General features: G+C 34.9%; 2 protein-coding genes across 4 annotated transcripts in view; one reads left to right on the top strand and one right to left on the bottom strand.

Annotated features, from left to right (window-relative positions):
• Positions 1 to 9937, bottom strand: part of Dyl (transmembrane protein dusky-like) — a 42169-nt gene extending 32232 nt beyond the window's left edge. For 2 of the 3 annotated variants that reach the window (XM_070292856.1, XM_070292854.1), the window contains exon 1: positions 9854 to 9937. The gene's annotated coding sequence lies outside the window, so the exon portion shown is untranslated. Of the gene's footprint in view, positions 1 to 5536; positions 5555 to 9853 lie in introns of those variants that run through there. The other variant, XM_070292857.1, reaches the window with a different exon arrangement.
• A 404-nt stretch (positions 9938 to 10341) lies between these two features.
• On the top strand, positions 10342 to 15435 carry Nt5c (5' nucleotidase C). The gene is made up of 8 exons (XM_070292864.1): positions 10342 to 10571; positions 12082 to 12257; positions 12748 to 12975; positions 13482 to 13622; positions 13698 to 13855; positions 13946 to 14132; positions 14224 to 14364; positions 14492 to 15435. Exons 1-8 carry the CDS (start codon positions 10382 to 10384, stop codon positions 14846 to 14848), a joined length of 1578 nt encoding a protein of 525 aa, XP_070148965.1. The 5' UTR covers positions 10342 to 10381; the 3' UTR covers positions 14849 to 15435.
• Positions 15436 to 15873: the final 438 nt, after the last annotated feature.

Raw genomic sequence — 15873 nt, 5'->3', positions numbered from 1 at the left:
GCGAAGTGCATCCGGAATCGATTGGCGCCAGGCATTCGCAAACAGAATATTCGCTCACTGACGGCTAGATACGTTCTATTCTATCCATCAATTTGAACGGGTCATAATCGCTCACTCGCAAATTCTCTTGATTAGCGCGTTATATGCAATTAGTATCACGATAATTGTGTATCTTTCTTATTCTTTTCCTTTCGCGCAGAATAATCGTGTATTGAAACAGACGTATTTTGGATTAAGTAATTTTTGTACAGACATTATATTGTGATTCTTATTTTAGAACACATATATTTGTGAAGAGTTTATTTTAAAGTTTTATTACAATCTAATATGTAATTTTATTTTATGAAAAAATTTATACTTTTTTATTATTCCATTATAAATATTTATTACAAAAATAAAAGTATCAAGAATTATCAATTCTAGATTAACTCTCCATTAGTCGCAATATCCAATAGATACACATTCAAGCTATAACATATTGTTTTTTACTGTTCTTTTACGTAATTTAGTGGCTGGTCTATTAACCAAGTGCTAATGAAAGAAAAAATATTTCAAGAAGCTAAGGAAAATAATGGAGAAATTAGTGTATCTAGGATATATTTATAGATAAAAAATATTGCGATTATAATGGAGAGTTAATTATACGAAATTTTCCTCAAGACAAACGATAGATATTTCGTGCACCGGTAGCTGACTACCAGCATTATTATCGTCGATGCACCGTCTAGATCACGGTGACTTGCGAAATCTGTATCGGTCCGACCAGCACGGAGAGGACGCTCTGATTCCTCAAGCAATCAGAACATGGCGATCGGCGGCGTTCTCTGGCTCCGAACAGGACAAACCCGTCGGGACCGTCAAAGTCAGATGCAATTTTCCAAAGTGTAAGTAGCGAATATATCGAATCGGACATATCGGAGGTTCAACCTTCGAGAGGTAATCGGTGAAACTCGTCGGCCTGCCCCTCTCGAGATATACGCATCAGGAGAGCCGAAGATACGCGTTTACGATTCCGGGATACCAATTCTCTCAGGTGTTTGTCCGATACTCTCGCAGGAATATTTTACTGCCTCGTGAGAGCCGGTCGCTCGCGGATTATCGACCTGGTGCAAGCGAGTGGTGCACGCTTCGTACACATGGTTTATGGATCGTGGCCCATACTCGGATGTACCGTCAGATACTCGGCCAATGGAACGTTCCGAATAATACTTTTAGTTGTACATTGGCCGATTAACAAAAATCAGGACGAGATGAGAGACCGTTTTTAGCACCGATAATGGCGGATTATTAATGTCCCCTGAATGGTTACGATATGGAAACCGATTCGCTCAAATAAAGTTTAAAAGTAACGACTTGATCCATTTTCCAGAAATAATACGCAAGATTATATCCACTTATGTCATATTTCAGGATTGTCAACATCGCGAAGACTAAATTTATTTTGAAATTTATTTATTTATCAATTGAAGCGGATAACATTATAAGTTTTAAAAATGTCAAACCCACGTTTTATGTAGATCATTTAAGAAAAACGATGAACTAGATCCACATTTATATCTTTTTGAACAATGTAAAAATGAATCAACCCACAAAATGTAAAAGGAAAGTATCACTCATATATAGCATCATAAAAAAATCCACATATTAAACTCAACTTGCACAAATTTACTATTGTTAAATTCGCATAGTTCAACACAAAATTTACATTTATGTTTATGTAACGGATTAATTTAACATCGTAAATAATACAATTCTCTCTCTATCTAACAGACTGTAAATTTACCTATACGAATATCAAAGATAACATCATCTGGAGTTGACACGGCCAATTATTTAGCACTAAAGTGCAAACACTCGTCTTTAGAGCCAGATTGACATTTTCGCCCATCGTGCATCATCTACAAAGAGATGACGCTCTCGGTTCTCGCGTGAACGCACGAACGGCACGAGGAGAAAGTTTCTCGAAGCCAGGAAGTGAAGTAGGCCACGACTTTGACCGCTCGCAAGGTCCATACTCCCGTGGCACGCCACTTTGTAATGTCTCGTTCCTTCTCCGGCCTACAACAACCGAGACACGTGTGTGTCGCGCGCGTCTTTGTGTGCGGTAACGTCGCCGCACGATCATCCGGGGATATGGTATGCGGATCGTCGACGAGACTCTTCCATCGTCTCGATATTCTTTCTCTACAGGGTGGCCCAGAAAAGGTGGAAATCAGTAGCAGGAACATATTCTTCGACCAACGTCCAGCCGACTTTCCCTTGGCGAAAATTGCAACCGAGCCCTGATTACGGAGCGTCTCAATTTTATAGATTTAAGCCTCTCTTGTAACGTAAATAACCATCAGAATACTTACTTATCTCAATATTTTTTTTTTTTGTTTTTACTTATCTTGGAAGATACTCTGTCATGACTAAATTTCTAATTTTTAATTACTAACGTGAAATGGCATTTAAACTATTCAGTCTATATTCACGTTCTAAAAATCGCAGTCGGGCTCGTTAAACGAAAGAAATATTTTCGTCTATTGTACTCGGGAAAATTTATGCTCGGCGCAGAGATGATAATGTATTCTATTACGATTTTAATTGAAACACACTGTAGCCGCGGTCATAAGCCGGGGCAAGCGTTGCCTATTGAATTTGTGTGATAAACGGAGCCCTTTAATCGAAATTATTTATTATAGCATCGCGCCCCGACCATGAGCCGCATAAACAACGTGTTCACGTAAAACGAGAAGATATTTCGTATTTGCGTTAACGTCCTGCTAAAAATATCGTCAATCCAATAATATCTTTCATAATATCATTTTGCCACGGTATATAATGTATTTTGTAATTCATTCTAATTATGTTGAAAGAGAGAATTCTGTTTAAGCAATAGAAATAATAAATTAACGTGAGGGAGATATAGAAAAATGTAATCCTTTTTTAAATAACTTAATTAAAATCAAATGATTAGAAGAATTTTTTATTAAGTTAGAGGATTATAATGTAACGTAATCGCGCGCGTCACGCATCTGTTAAAGTTTATATATCGATTTTGATTCAATGTCGCGTGCTAAACATTAATACGACAGTAACTATTTAATGCACGTCAACTACACATAGCGTATTGAAGAGTTTGAAATAATATATATAAATATATATAATTTTATAATGTTTTTTTATCATTAAATTTATATATGTACGTATATTTCTAATTAATTTTATCATCTATATTTTGAAAGAGATGTAATTAAGCTCCATGAGACGATAATAAGCTGCTTCTACTTCACACGTTTGTAAGATGGGTTTTCCCAACCATTAGCTTTTTTCCTCCAATTATGCAAAACAGAAATACGATAAAAGGAACGAGGATCAGTTAACGAGACACAAAACCTAAAGCCTCTTACGTCAATTGCTTGCTGCAATAATACGTTTCTATTGTGCTGCCTGCGGTTAGAAGGTGTAAAACTGAATTGTTTCTGCCGATAGCGAATTGCTTATAAAATACTATTTTCAGGTACGTCAATCGGATATTACACACATGCTCACCCGACTAGGTCAAGGTTGTTTCTCCATCCGGTAAACGTGCGTGGAGAGTGCCACTTGTCGCCTCGTCGTCTCATAATAATATATCCAAATCTTCAATATACACTTAAAATCTTCAAACGATAAAACAACATATTTACGCTCATCGTTAAATTTTCGAAGAACATTTAGCTCTTTACAAATCTATTTTTTTAATCTCTTTTAATTCCAATATTATATATTACATATCTGATACGTAAAATAAATCTTTAAAATATAGTAGTTTTTAATATAAGCTTTACTCGTATGGGATCAATTGAAAATCGCTACTTAAAGGCCAGTTTTCTTACAATTTATTGCTCTCCCGTTCGCTGGCATGAATGCACGCTGTCTTGTTTGCTTTGTTACCCAGTTCTGGGTGATAAATACCGTGCTATTTTCTGACCATATTTCGCGGCATGCAAGTAGCGTTAAGGAATCACAAGAATTATTATACTGAGCTGTTTCTTTTCATTACCTGCTTTTCCGTTAAAATCAATTATACTGCATTCACACGTATCTCGAATGACGCCAAACCTCTGCAGCGAGTCTTAAACTATGCAAGATAACATACGCTGCAAGGGTGGCAGTAACAAGGAGGAAGCAGCCGATAAAACGGTGCACGATTCAATTTCTTCTACGCATCAAGATACACGATAAATGTATGACGTTACGAGAAGAAAGTCGCGGTCGCACTTGTGCAAACAACTTGGAAATATATGTTAAGTAGGCTCCAAACACAAAATGCCCTCATTTGCCAAATATATTCGATAAAAGTATAAGTATGCCGTATTTATTTAACAATTTTCATTTCATCGTGTGTATTAGAGTAAAATGTCATCATTCCCGAATTACGATACGAATTCACTGTTGTTTTAATCCGTTATGGTTTAATAATCGAAGAAAATTTCAAGACCGTTAGAAGACACATAAATAGCATTGACATTTTAAGAGCGAGAGATACCAGATACGTTATAGCAGTTGCGTTAAAAAATCGATAAATGATTACGATAAACGCGCGAAAAATAGGATAAACGCGAGACGAGCAAAAAGCATCTCGTTCGATAAAGAATCATGTTCAATATTCACGAATCGGTCACGCTTTACCGCCCAGATCGATCGCATCCTTCGATCAACCATACTTTCTCCTCGCGGACTTTTGCCAGAAATTGGCCATTATCGGCCAGCAATCCGGATTCATTATTCACTTAATAATGAGAACTAAGAGGGAGATCGAAAAATAGATTCGAATTTTTTTTTGCTGTTAGCTTGATATATTCGTATCCGAAAGCTGTATAAGTATATCAACACCAATCAAATAATATAACATTTCATTTCTGTTTTGATAAAAACATATTCTATATATAATACTATATATGTTATCCATTATAATTATTTTAGTAAAAGAAGGTATATTAACATAAAGATATTACGTCCCCTTACTCGAGATTTCGAAAATTTAAAATTCACATCAATGTATGATAATTTGATATATGAAAATCAGAGCCGCCTAATAATATCCAAAAACGTATATTTTGATAATAAATTCTGGCAATAAAAATTGTCACTTGAAGCATTTTATTATTGTATAATTCAAAATTAATTCCCCCTCTGTATCGCTACAAGATATTTTCTATTATTTATGTAAAGTATCGTGGCACAAAACAAGAATATTTATTATATATGATATTGTGTGATTATTTTATATAATATATTGTATATATTCTTTAAAAAATAATTTTGAGTAGTGCTAAGAGAAAAATAAAATCATAATAAATTATATAAATTGGATTGAGGGTAAAAAGACGTTTCGCGATCTCTACGGGTAAATGTCAGTTCGATGCACCTGTTAGAATCGCGGCGAGAAAGGGCCCGAAAAACAAGACGATTCGCGCGACGTTTATATCGTGATTACGTCCCCGCGTCGCGGCGTCCTCCTTTTCTCGTGGCTTGGTATAGTTGGCAACACTAGTTAACGTTCACGCACTTGCATCGACGATCGGCCACCAGTGAGTGATAATCGCGGAGTAGGTCACCGGAACAGCGCCTTTAGCGATCTGCGTTCTTCGCCACCTTTGCGCCGTTTGCGCGCGCTCGCGTGCTTACACACACACGCACTCGCGTATCTTTGAGTGACGCATACTGCAATTTTATGTGTCGCACGTGCACGTTACATGTGTGTGCGACTGTACAGAAGAGATATTAATTAGACATGAGCCTTTTAAAACAATTTCCATCACCAGTCAGCCGAAGATGAGTTACATCTCGAAACTGAAACAATCTATTAGCGGTTTGTGTTCTCCTTAAATATAACAGACGTGTCAAAATCGATTCTATCAGTGTGTTAAACTGTATCTAGTACAATATTTTAAAAATTGCAAAATGCATAAATTCCGATTATCAAAAATTTAATATAAAAATCTATGTAGTTATATACATATAGAGTTAACTTTATATAAATAATACGCATATATACATATAGATTATTCAAATAGCTTTTTAAAAAATTGAAAAAAATATCAAATTTTTTATTTTATTCATCATAGATTGCCCGAGGAACGTGGCTTTATGCTTTATGCAATGTGATTTTATATTATGCTTCAAAGCATTTATGTTTCATTAATTTTTCAATTAATTTGTTCTTTTTTTTTTTTTTTAATTTGAAGTCCTTATGATGTAATACAACAAATTTTAAAACCGTTTCTATGTTTAAACGATCACCGCCCATCGCTATTATATTATATAGACAATTATTACTTCGAACATACACGTTATACGAAAAACGTGTTTGCTTTAGACGATTTTGCATCATCAGCGCACGTCTAGCTTTAGATTACACTTCATTGTCGTTAGAAGAGAAAATCGCGCCTACTTCCCTTACGCGCAGCATAAAGTCTCCAGGCACCATTAACACAGTCTCTCTGATTGTAATTAACCTCCGTCTACCAAGAAGATAAATACGAGCAATTGTTAGAAAACTATAAGGAGCTGAAACGTGAGCGATAAAAATCGAGTCAAGAAGTCATTCGTGTGATGGGAAATGCGACAGTATCTTTATACAGGAAGTGCACATACAATTCACGACTTCAGGTATTCAAGAGAAAATCTTAAAAACATCGCTTTCCGGCTTGATATTAATCTGATCTGAAAAAAAGAGCCCTAAACGTTTCAATTGTAATTAATTATACACATAAGAGTTATGTTCTCCTTTATAATTTTTCATTAAAAGCTGAAAACAATATGCTTAAAAAATAAATATTCAAACATATTAAATTAGGTTTTGACGATTAAATTAAGTATTAACGTATCGAGTCATTATTTTCTATTTATAAAAAATTAATAATAGTAAGTTAACATAATTAATAGTAAAATTAACGGCTTACTAAAAAATTGCAACCATTAAAAGGTATTTTTATAAATAATTAAGACTGCCGATTTGTTTCGTAAGAAAGATGAGCAAAGCGTTAACTTAAATTAATTGACTGAATCTTATCCGTGACTCTCGTTTATTTTTTATTAAATTAATGGGCGCGTTTTACCGAGTGCTGCTGTAAATTCGACGATCCGCGAAGAAATGAATCAGCTTAATGACCGCAAAATAAAATTAGTGAACCATTAAGTAACAGATTAATGCAGATCGAAAATTGCGAGCGTAATTATCAGCTAATTATCGTATATCGCTTGCATAACTCGTTACATCTATGTGATAGTAGTATTATCGTAAGCATAACGCGTGTGTAATAATTCAACACGAAAGAAAAACCCATTCGTAAATCATTGGAGAAATCCTTTTCAAGGATTTCTTAAAAAGCGAGCGTTCTCGCAAATTTATCTTTCTTCGAAATACTTTTCTTCCCACAAATTCTCTAATAAATAATTGTTATATTTTACTTGAACTTTTTAGCCCGAGGATAACAAAAGTATAACAATTAGAAATACCATACTAACGTTAATCGGAAATAATTGATATAATAGAAGGGTAGAAAAAAAAGGATAGAATTATGTTGATGAATCATAGAAAGTGGCGAATAATATAGGAAGTTGCAAGCGCAAAACTAATCTTTCTTCAAATTAAAAAAAAAAGCAAAAAGTCAGGCTACCCTTTTTAAAATGACACAATATTCACGGATATGAAATTCACGATCGTCGAACGAACGAGTCTTCAGCAGCAACGTGCATAAGGTTGATTCTGCTGAAACTGTCAATATACGAAACGCCGGATATGCATTCGGTGCCTCGGGGTATCACGGAAAACGTATGGGAAATTTTACAGAGAATATTGTGAATGTATACTTTGTTACAACGTAAAATTCGATTGTACCGCGAAATTGTATATTTAAAGTCAAAATTCGACGACTAATATTTCAAAAATTCGATCGTAAAAGCTTGTAATTTTATTCGTCACATTTTTATCAAAGGGCTAAAAAAAAATATCCGCACATATATACGTGAGAAATACTTTTATAATATATAACGTTTATCAAAATAATATTAATTTATATGAATGATAAGACAAGAGAGAATGTATATATCTATAATATTATACATATATTACCTTACTTTTACCTTGTATATATTTTTTTATTATTTTTCATATAATATCAACAATAAATCCAAATAAAAAAAGAATATTGTGTAACATTCATAACTATAATTATATGCTGAAAAGGTAATCGATCGCTCGAGATAACGCTCTGCAAAATATATATGATTAAATATCATTAACATAGAAGAGCACGATGATCGAGGATCTAAGACTACGTTAAATTAAGGTAATGAGGTCGCGTGTCACCAATAGCATAATGGACGGTTACATGTGGGGATATGTTGGAAAATTGTGCATCTTCCGACATTCATCGATCAAGGGGCAATGAATAATAATTTTTGAATATCGTAAGCCGATGTTACTCCGCACGACAAGATTATTAACTTTTCGACGCGATATTCTTTTTTTTTCAACTGCATTGCCATTTTGAAAAATACAATGAAAAAACGTATCGATACTCGCAAGTAGCACAAGAGAAAAATATACAAATAAGCAAATGGAAAAAAAAGATACTACGTTACAAAATATCTTTGATGATAGCTAATATTTGGCCGATAATTATTGCATACGAACATAAAAGCCACTTGTAGCGGTGTAATTCATTTCTTCGTATTCTCTCATCCTTCCATTTCCATTAACCGATGACTTCCCATAATTTTACGCCTGGGATAATCGACGTTTACCTGTCTTTTTTTACTGATCTATTAAGTAAATCGATAACGGCAAAACACGCGAATGCAAAAGAAACGGACGGGTGACACAATCGCGATCGCTAATCATACCATCGACACCGTCCATCGCACGCTCGCGGCCACCCGTTAAATATGAAGGCGTATATAATCGGTATACCGGTTGCAAGCGCGATTAGTTTTTCGCGATTAGGATCGGGTGCGAAGTGTGTTAAGTATCCTAGAACGTCCTCCTATATATTGCGCGCAGACGCTGCATCAGGGATATATCTGGGAATATATACGTTGGGTATTTAGCTCGCAAAAAAAGAAAAAAGAAAACCTTGACGCGAGATCGCCGCATTCAAATTGCACAGGTTGGATTCGTGCGGTAATTAACCCAATTCTTCGAGCTAACGCGAGGAAAATATTAAGTAAATAAAGGGGAAGGGAATCGCGCCACGGAATACAGATCCTGCGGGCAGATAATGTCCGTTCGGCTTTCTAAAAGCGCCAAAGCGTTTCGAACATTCGGCCGACCCTAATTGGATATCTAACGTCGCGTAGCCGTTAGAACGCGGGAGTATTTTATATAATAGCCCGGAATTTTGAACCGATCAATTTTATTCCGCGACTTGGAAATAAAATGAAAGAGAAATGTGTGACGTATTCTTCCCAGAGCACGTTAAGCGGGTCTTTCAGATATGCGGTGAGAATAAAATGACGGAAGCAGATTGATAATCAAAGAATGCTATATCACATCATCGTTATAATGATGCGTGCTTAATCAGTGGCAAATCAAATATTTCGTTGTGATAAAAGTAACGATAACGAGAACTACGACGGAAAGTGTCGTTTAAAATCATTTTACAAGTATTGTACAAAACGAAAATGCAATAAATAACATTATATAAGGGAACCTAAGAAAATTTTGAAATATTCAAAAAATGTCTCGTACTAATTCTGAAAAATCGTCTTTTTAGTACGAAAACACAAAGTTGATATCGGATAATACGAAAAAAAAACAGGAAATATTTTAATATCTCAAAACTTTCTTGGGACTTTTAGAGTGTGTTTAGAATAGCGTTACCTTAAAATAACCGCTTCGTAAATGCTCGAGAATAGATCCGCTGCGATTGCAAAACAACGTCGTCATTGTCGATGTACACGACGTTTAAACTCAATGAGTGCAAATAGCAGTTAACACGCACAAATAACCCTCCTATTATATAAATAATATTCCGTATATATATCGCGCGCGCGATCACACGAGGCTTACACGGGCGCGTTCGCGCGCGGCCTTGAAAGCAACAAACAATCTAGAACGGAATGTCATCTACGCGAAACTTCATCCCGCGTAGATGACGCTCGATACGCGCGTCGTCCAATAGGAACGCGTCGCGCGGCCGCGACGATCGATCGCGATACATCGGAATGAAGCAATAGCCAAATGACGCAGCAACGTGCGTCTTCGACTTTCGTTTGCCGAGTTGTCCATCTTATCCTCCTTTTCTTAGTTCGTGACGGCGCTTCGATTCGAATCGGCGCGCCCGCGCAGAACGCCAATCGCCGCGCGCCGCCGCGACAGGTCGCGTCGCGCGCCCGCCAATCGTCCGTGATGCTGCACGCGAGGATCGTCGTGACAACGTGTCGCGTCGCAGAAACTCGACTCGCGCGACCTGTAAGCCGAATCCCAGCGTTCCATGGAGGATCGAGACGCGCGGTGGGCGATCGTGCCCTCAATCGCGGTCAAGTGTCACGCGAGGTTATGCGCGAGAATTATCTGAGGACTTTCGAGAAGTGCAAGTGTGAGTAGCAAGCGTCCGTCGCGGCCATGCCAGTCGCCGCATGCCGTATCGTTCGACGTCCGAGTACGTCTGTCTCGCTCGCACACGATTCCACGCGCGCGTGCATCTCCGTCTCGCATGCGCGTCACGTTCGATATATCGATATGATACGACCTTGACACGGCGCCGGAGAATTTATCGTTATTGTCGGATTTATCCCCTCCGAAGAGGAGAAACGCATCGTTACGCATACCGCGTTTTAGGAAGGAAAGGAGATGAGATTTAATTAGGTCTAGAATTTTTTATTACGAATGAGAGAGAGAGAGAGAGAGAGAGAGAGGTTTCGTGATTACGTAGTATTTGGCGACGATGAGGAAATTCATTGCAATTCTGGCATGTTGACAAGTATTTTGCCACGTGTCCGAGAGTAACTATTAATGCGCGCGATTAGTCTTTTCCTGTTATTCATAACATAGCTTTGAAGGACAGGTTTAATATTTATTATATCGATTATACGCATTCACGATTATTATAAACAATCGCTTCTTTCTCCTTACACTATTTCAAATGCATCAGATGGTTCGATGTACAAATGCATATTTTGTCATTTATTATATAAATAAGGAATTAATTAATGCGTATTTATTATTATTCATAAATTTGCTGAGCATGTCAATAAATTATAAAAACAAACTTTTACCAAAAAAAGCATTTAGTTCGATTCACATAAATTTGTTACGGGTGCGAAAAACATGACATAATGCATCGTAAACGCGTCGTAAGATTTAAGATTAAAAGTATCTCGTATCTCTGTCAATTCGATCGTGTTGACAAACTTATTAGTCACATTATATTTATCGTTTTAAGCAGACGATCTAACACGTAAGATATGCTAAATCACATTAAGCAAATTATTCGAGAGAACAGATAAAAATAAAAAAAAGTATATAAATTATTGATGAGGTTTGCTATCCTTTCTCATTACTTTTTAGCTCATCGGATATTCATCTTAATTAATTAATTCGCGACGGCGCCGAAAAGAGCGACATAAAGAGGCCGTACAGATAAAGAGCGAAAGAGAAAAAAATAACGGAGACAGATTAGATTTAGATCGGAGATTGGTTTCTCACGGCACGACGAAAGCAAAGACGAATGTATAGGCAGAAAAATTTAGAACAGTGAAAATCAGCTTGTGTATCTGTAAAATGAAACGAGAGCACCGCGCGAATTGATCGCCAATTAGGTCTGAAGGAATATAATAACTGTATTTCTCATATCATTCCAATTAAGAATCATAATTCGCATGGAATTAAGATCGAGAACAATAACGATATATTTAGGAGATTCCAATGTTTCAAGAAGCATAAAAAATGATTCTATTATATTGTGTATTATTTTTATAATAGAACAGATTTTTTTTGTTGCACCAGATTCAAACATATAATTTTGTTGAAGCTTGCGAATCTATACCTGTAGTATTTAGTTAGTAGATAATTAATCAGTAATTAATTAATTTATATTGCAATTTTAGCGAAAAAACTCCCGCAAGATGTGAATCCGAAGGGTGTATTTGCCTGCAATGAACTTGATTTAAGAGAGGTTCAGATCTATGGATTTGATTACGATTACACGCTAGCCTGTTACAAGCCATCCATGGATTATTTGCTTTACAATCTGGGACGCGACATGCTCATTAAAAAATATAAGGTTTCTATTACATTTGTGTGACAAATTCGGTTATTCATTAAAAATATGATAGTGCTTAGGTCCATGCAATTTTTTGTTCTTTTTTAAATATATTCTTTTTTAAATCATATACTCTTATATCGTAATAATATAAATGAAAAAAATTATTTTATTTGAAAAGCCTTTAGTCGTAGATATGTATAATTGTGTTAAATGGAAAGAAAAGTATGCATATATATATGTGTGTCACGAGTTATCATCCAACATCTATTTTATTTAAGAAATTATTAATTAATCATATAAGTATAATATGTTGGAAATAGAATCTCTATATTTTATCGATATGAGAAAGCTGAAAGAACTAAAAATGAAAATACACAGAATTTTGTCCCACTTGCCTTCATCTCAAAGGAGAGCTATTCAGAATTTTTGCCGAAATCAAAAGACAATTACATTTCCGATTAGAATTTCATCTTGAACTTCGCTTAAACTCATTTAATTGCTCCTCCAGTACCCAGAGGGAATTGCCAATCTGGAATACAGAGAAGATTTCGCCGTCCGCGGCCTCCATTATGACATCGAAAAGGGTCTCCTGTTGAAGCTCGACAGCTTCTTGCAAATTCAATTGGGTGCCGTTTATCGTGGTCTGCATCCTGTACCCGACGACGAAGTCCTCCGAATCTACAAAAATAGAATAATACCAATAGCTTACGTGGAAGCTCCAAACAAACACTCTAACGTAAGTTTGTTATTGAGGAAATTACAAATGTCAATAAATAAAATAAAAAATATATTAATGCATCAAGAGAGTAAATACATATGTAACATGAAATGGCATGAAGCATATTTCTCCTTAACGAAAACAATGTATGATGTGCTTAAAACCATAAACCTATAAATATATACTTGTAAAAATATTTCTTTTACGAATTGACAAGATTTTGATTATTTTTAATTGTCGACAATTTTCTCTTGAAATTTCTTTCTTTTATGCTATGATATACGAAACAAAATAACGATTCGCGCAAAACTCACAATTTGTTTCCATTTGTAAAGAAAATCTTTAGAATATATTAAAAATGCTCAACCTTCTCTATTTGCATGTATCAACATGTGTGTTTTTGATGATGGATCATTTTATACAGAAAGTGAGTATACATGTTTGCGATATATATCGATATATAAAAACCTTTGAGAAGATTCTAATAGTATGCACTTTTTTTTTTTTCTTTCTTCTTCTTTAAGGATGCTGTACATCGCACGAAAATGGTTCAATTAGCCGATTTATTCTCGGTGCCGGAAATGGGTTTATTGTGCAACGTTACAGAATACTTTTTACAGAATCACATTGACTATCATCCAGAGATATTATTTAGAGATGTTAAGGTAAACCGCATTATCCTGGCATAGCCAATGTAATTCTGCTAATTGTTTATATAATTAATTTTATACAATATCTAGAATTCTGTACAAAGCTGCCATCCTATAATGCATCAACTGGTGGTGGAAAATGTGTCTGAATATCTAGAACAGAATAAAGATTTGAAGAGATTTTTTGAACGACTTCGAGAAGCCAATAAGAAAATGTTCTTGGTCACAAACAGCCCTTTCCATTTTGTGTATGCATCTAAAATATTAATAATTTTAATTCAAATAGAATATTTATCTGAATATAATAATGGCTAAACAATTTTTAAAACGTTTTGTAGTAATAAAGGTATGCAATTTTTGGTCGGTGAAAATTGGAAGGACTATTTCGATGTAGTGATTGTTCAAGCGAGAAAACCAAGATTTTTTACCGAAGAAACGCGCCCTTTGAGAATTTACGATGAAGTTAAACAAACGCAATTATGGGATCGAGTCACTAAACTCAACAAAGGTGTTATATATCTTGAAGTGAGTCTCTCTGCTTTGATATCTTATTGTTAGGAAATTATACACTCGAGGCACTACATTAGACATTTTTAATAATAACGAATTATTTTAGGGAACAGTTAAACAGCTTCAAGATATGACTGGATGGCGAGGACATCAAGTGTTGTACTTTGGTGATCATCCATACAGTGATTTAGCGGATGTAACTCTAGAACATGGTTGGCGAACGGGTGCGATAATCAAAGAATTAACGGTAATTTAAACAAAATTTTTTCTGAATAAAACTAATTTACTATCGTGAAAGAATATTAAAGCTTTGAAATTAATTTAATATAGATATAATATATAAAGCATATAAAGAGTTGCATATTATATTACAGCACGAAATCGAAACCTTGAACGATCCAAAGTTCAAAGAAAACGCAAACTGGCTTCAGATGTTAACTGGTGTAATCGAGGAACATCAAGATTACGAGGGGCCGGAAGTACAAGAAGAGTTAGACGAGTGGATAAAGGAACGGGACCAGCTGAGAAACGAAATCAAATCTGTCTTCAACAAACAATTCGGTTCAGTATTCAGAACATATCACAACCCGACTTATTTCTCCAGAAGATTATTTAGATTTGCCGACATCTACATGAGCACGATCACAAATCTTTTAGAATATTCCACGAGTCATACGTTCTATCCTAGAAGAGGTGTAATGCCTCATGAATATACTAGCTACTTTATGTAAAGTGTCGGTATTTTTAAAAATAAATACTTATTATTCTAACGCGAGTAGCAGACGCTTTTAGAGCGTATAATCAAAATATTTCGCATTAAACATCGAATCGATGATAATAGCATTTTCAATCATGAAAAAAGACCGATCTATTCAATGTCATAATATAGAAATTTATTTTGGAACAGTGAGGGGTGCTTGCATCACACAAATATTCTTCCGTCTTATTAATAGGTATATGTATACATAATTACACACACATACATACGCGCGCACGCAATGCAAATCTATATCGATCAACGTTAATATACTTTTACAGCCGCGTAGTTACAACTAATTTGCATTGAAATGTAATGTATGTAAACGCGATAAAACGAGCTATATAGATTACGAAAACTTACATTATTAGTATTACCATGACAATAGCCATATTATGTAAAATGAAATGATATATCACATTGTAACAAGTAAAATGCATAGAATAGGAAATGAAGTAAAAGCTGTAGACAAGAGAGAGAGAGAGAGAGAGAGAGAGAGAGAGAGAGAGAGCAGCTATAAACAAAGTATTATTGAATTATGAAATTCAGATATTTTCAGAACTAATAATTATTGGAGTTTATTGTTACTAAATTATGTAAAGAAAAGAGATAATATATCTATTGAGCTTTTGCGCGATAGATATGGTTTTAAGAAAATGCCAATTTAATCATGTTGATATTTAATTATTTTTGCAATGAGATTTATATTCATCGTTAAAGCATAATAAATTTAATATTTAACTTGTACAATGAATCTGTGTATATGACATTTACGTATATAAGCAGATAGTACAAATCTATCGCGCGCGCCTATCCTTAACCGGGATTTATATAAAGTGGAGAGAATTGAAATTTGTTATTATTAGTCTTTTATTTAAGTTGCTATATAATTTTTTTATTTTCTTTTGCATGAAAGATACAGATTAAAAATAAATTTTCGATCAATATTTAAATATGCCAATAAAAGAGACTATATTATTTGTCATATTGTAAAAGAAT

This window comes from Polyergus mexicanus, unplaced genomic scaffold, assembly GCF_030449975.1.
Source record: "Polyergus mexicanus isolate NDT 795.1 unplaced genomic scaffold, iyPolMexi1.0 SCAF_3, whole genome shotgun sequence".
In the NCBI taxonomy this organism is placed as follows: Eukaryota; Metazoa; Arthropoda; class Insecta; order Hymenoptera; family Formicidae; genus Polyergus; species Polyergus mexicanus.
This window is presented reverse-complemented; position numbering and strand designations above follow the sequence as displayed.

Excerpts from the sequence above, each read along its gene's own strand:
- Nt5c (XM_070292864.1), top strand. The coding sequence starts at position 10,382 with ATGCTGCACGCGAGGATCGTCGTGACAACGTGTCGCGTCGCAGAAACT. Across the intron at positions 14,133-14,223 it reads AAGGTGTTATATATCTTGAA|GGAACAGTTAAACAGCTTCA; the intron begins GTGAGTCTCTCT and ends GAATTATTTTAG. Across the intron at positions 14,365-14,491 it reads CGATAATCAAAGAATTAACG|CACGAAATCGAAACCTTGAA; the intron begins GTAATTTAAACA and ends ATTATATTACAG.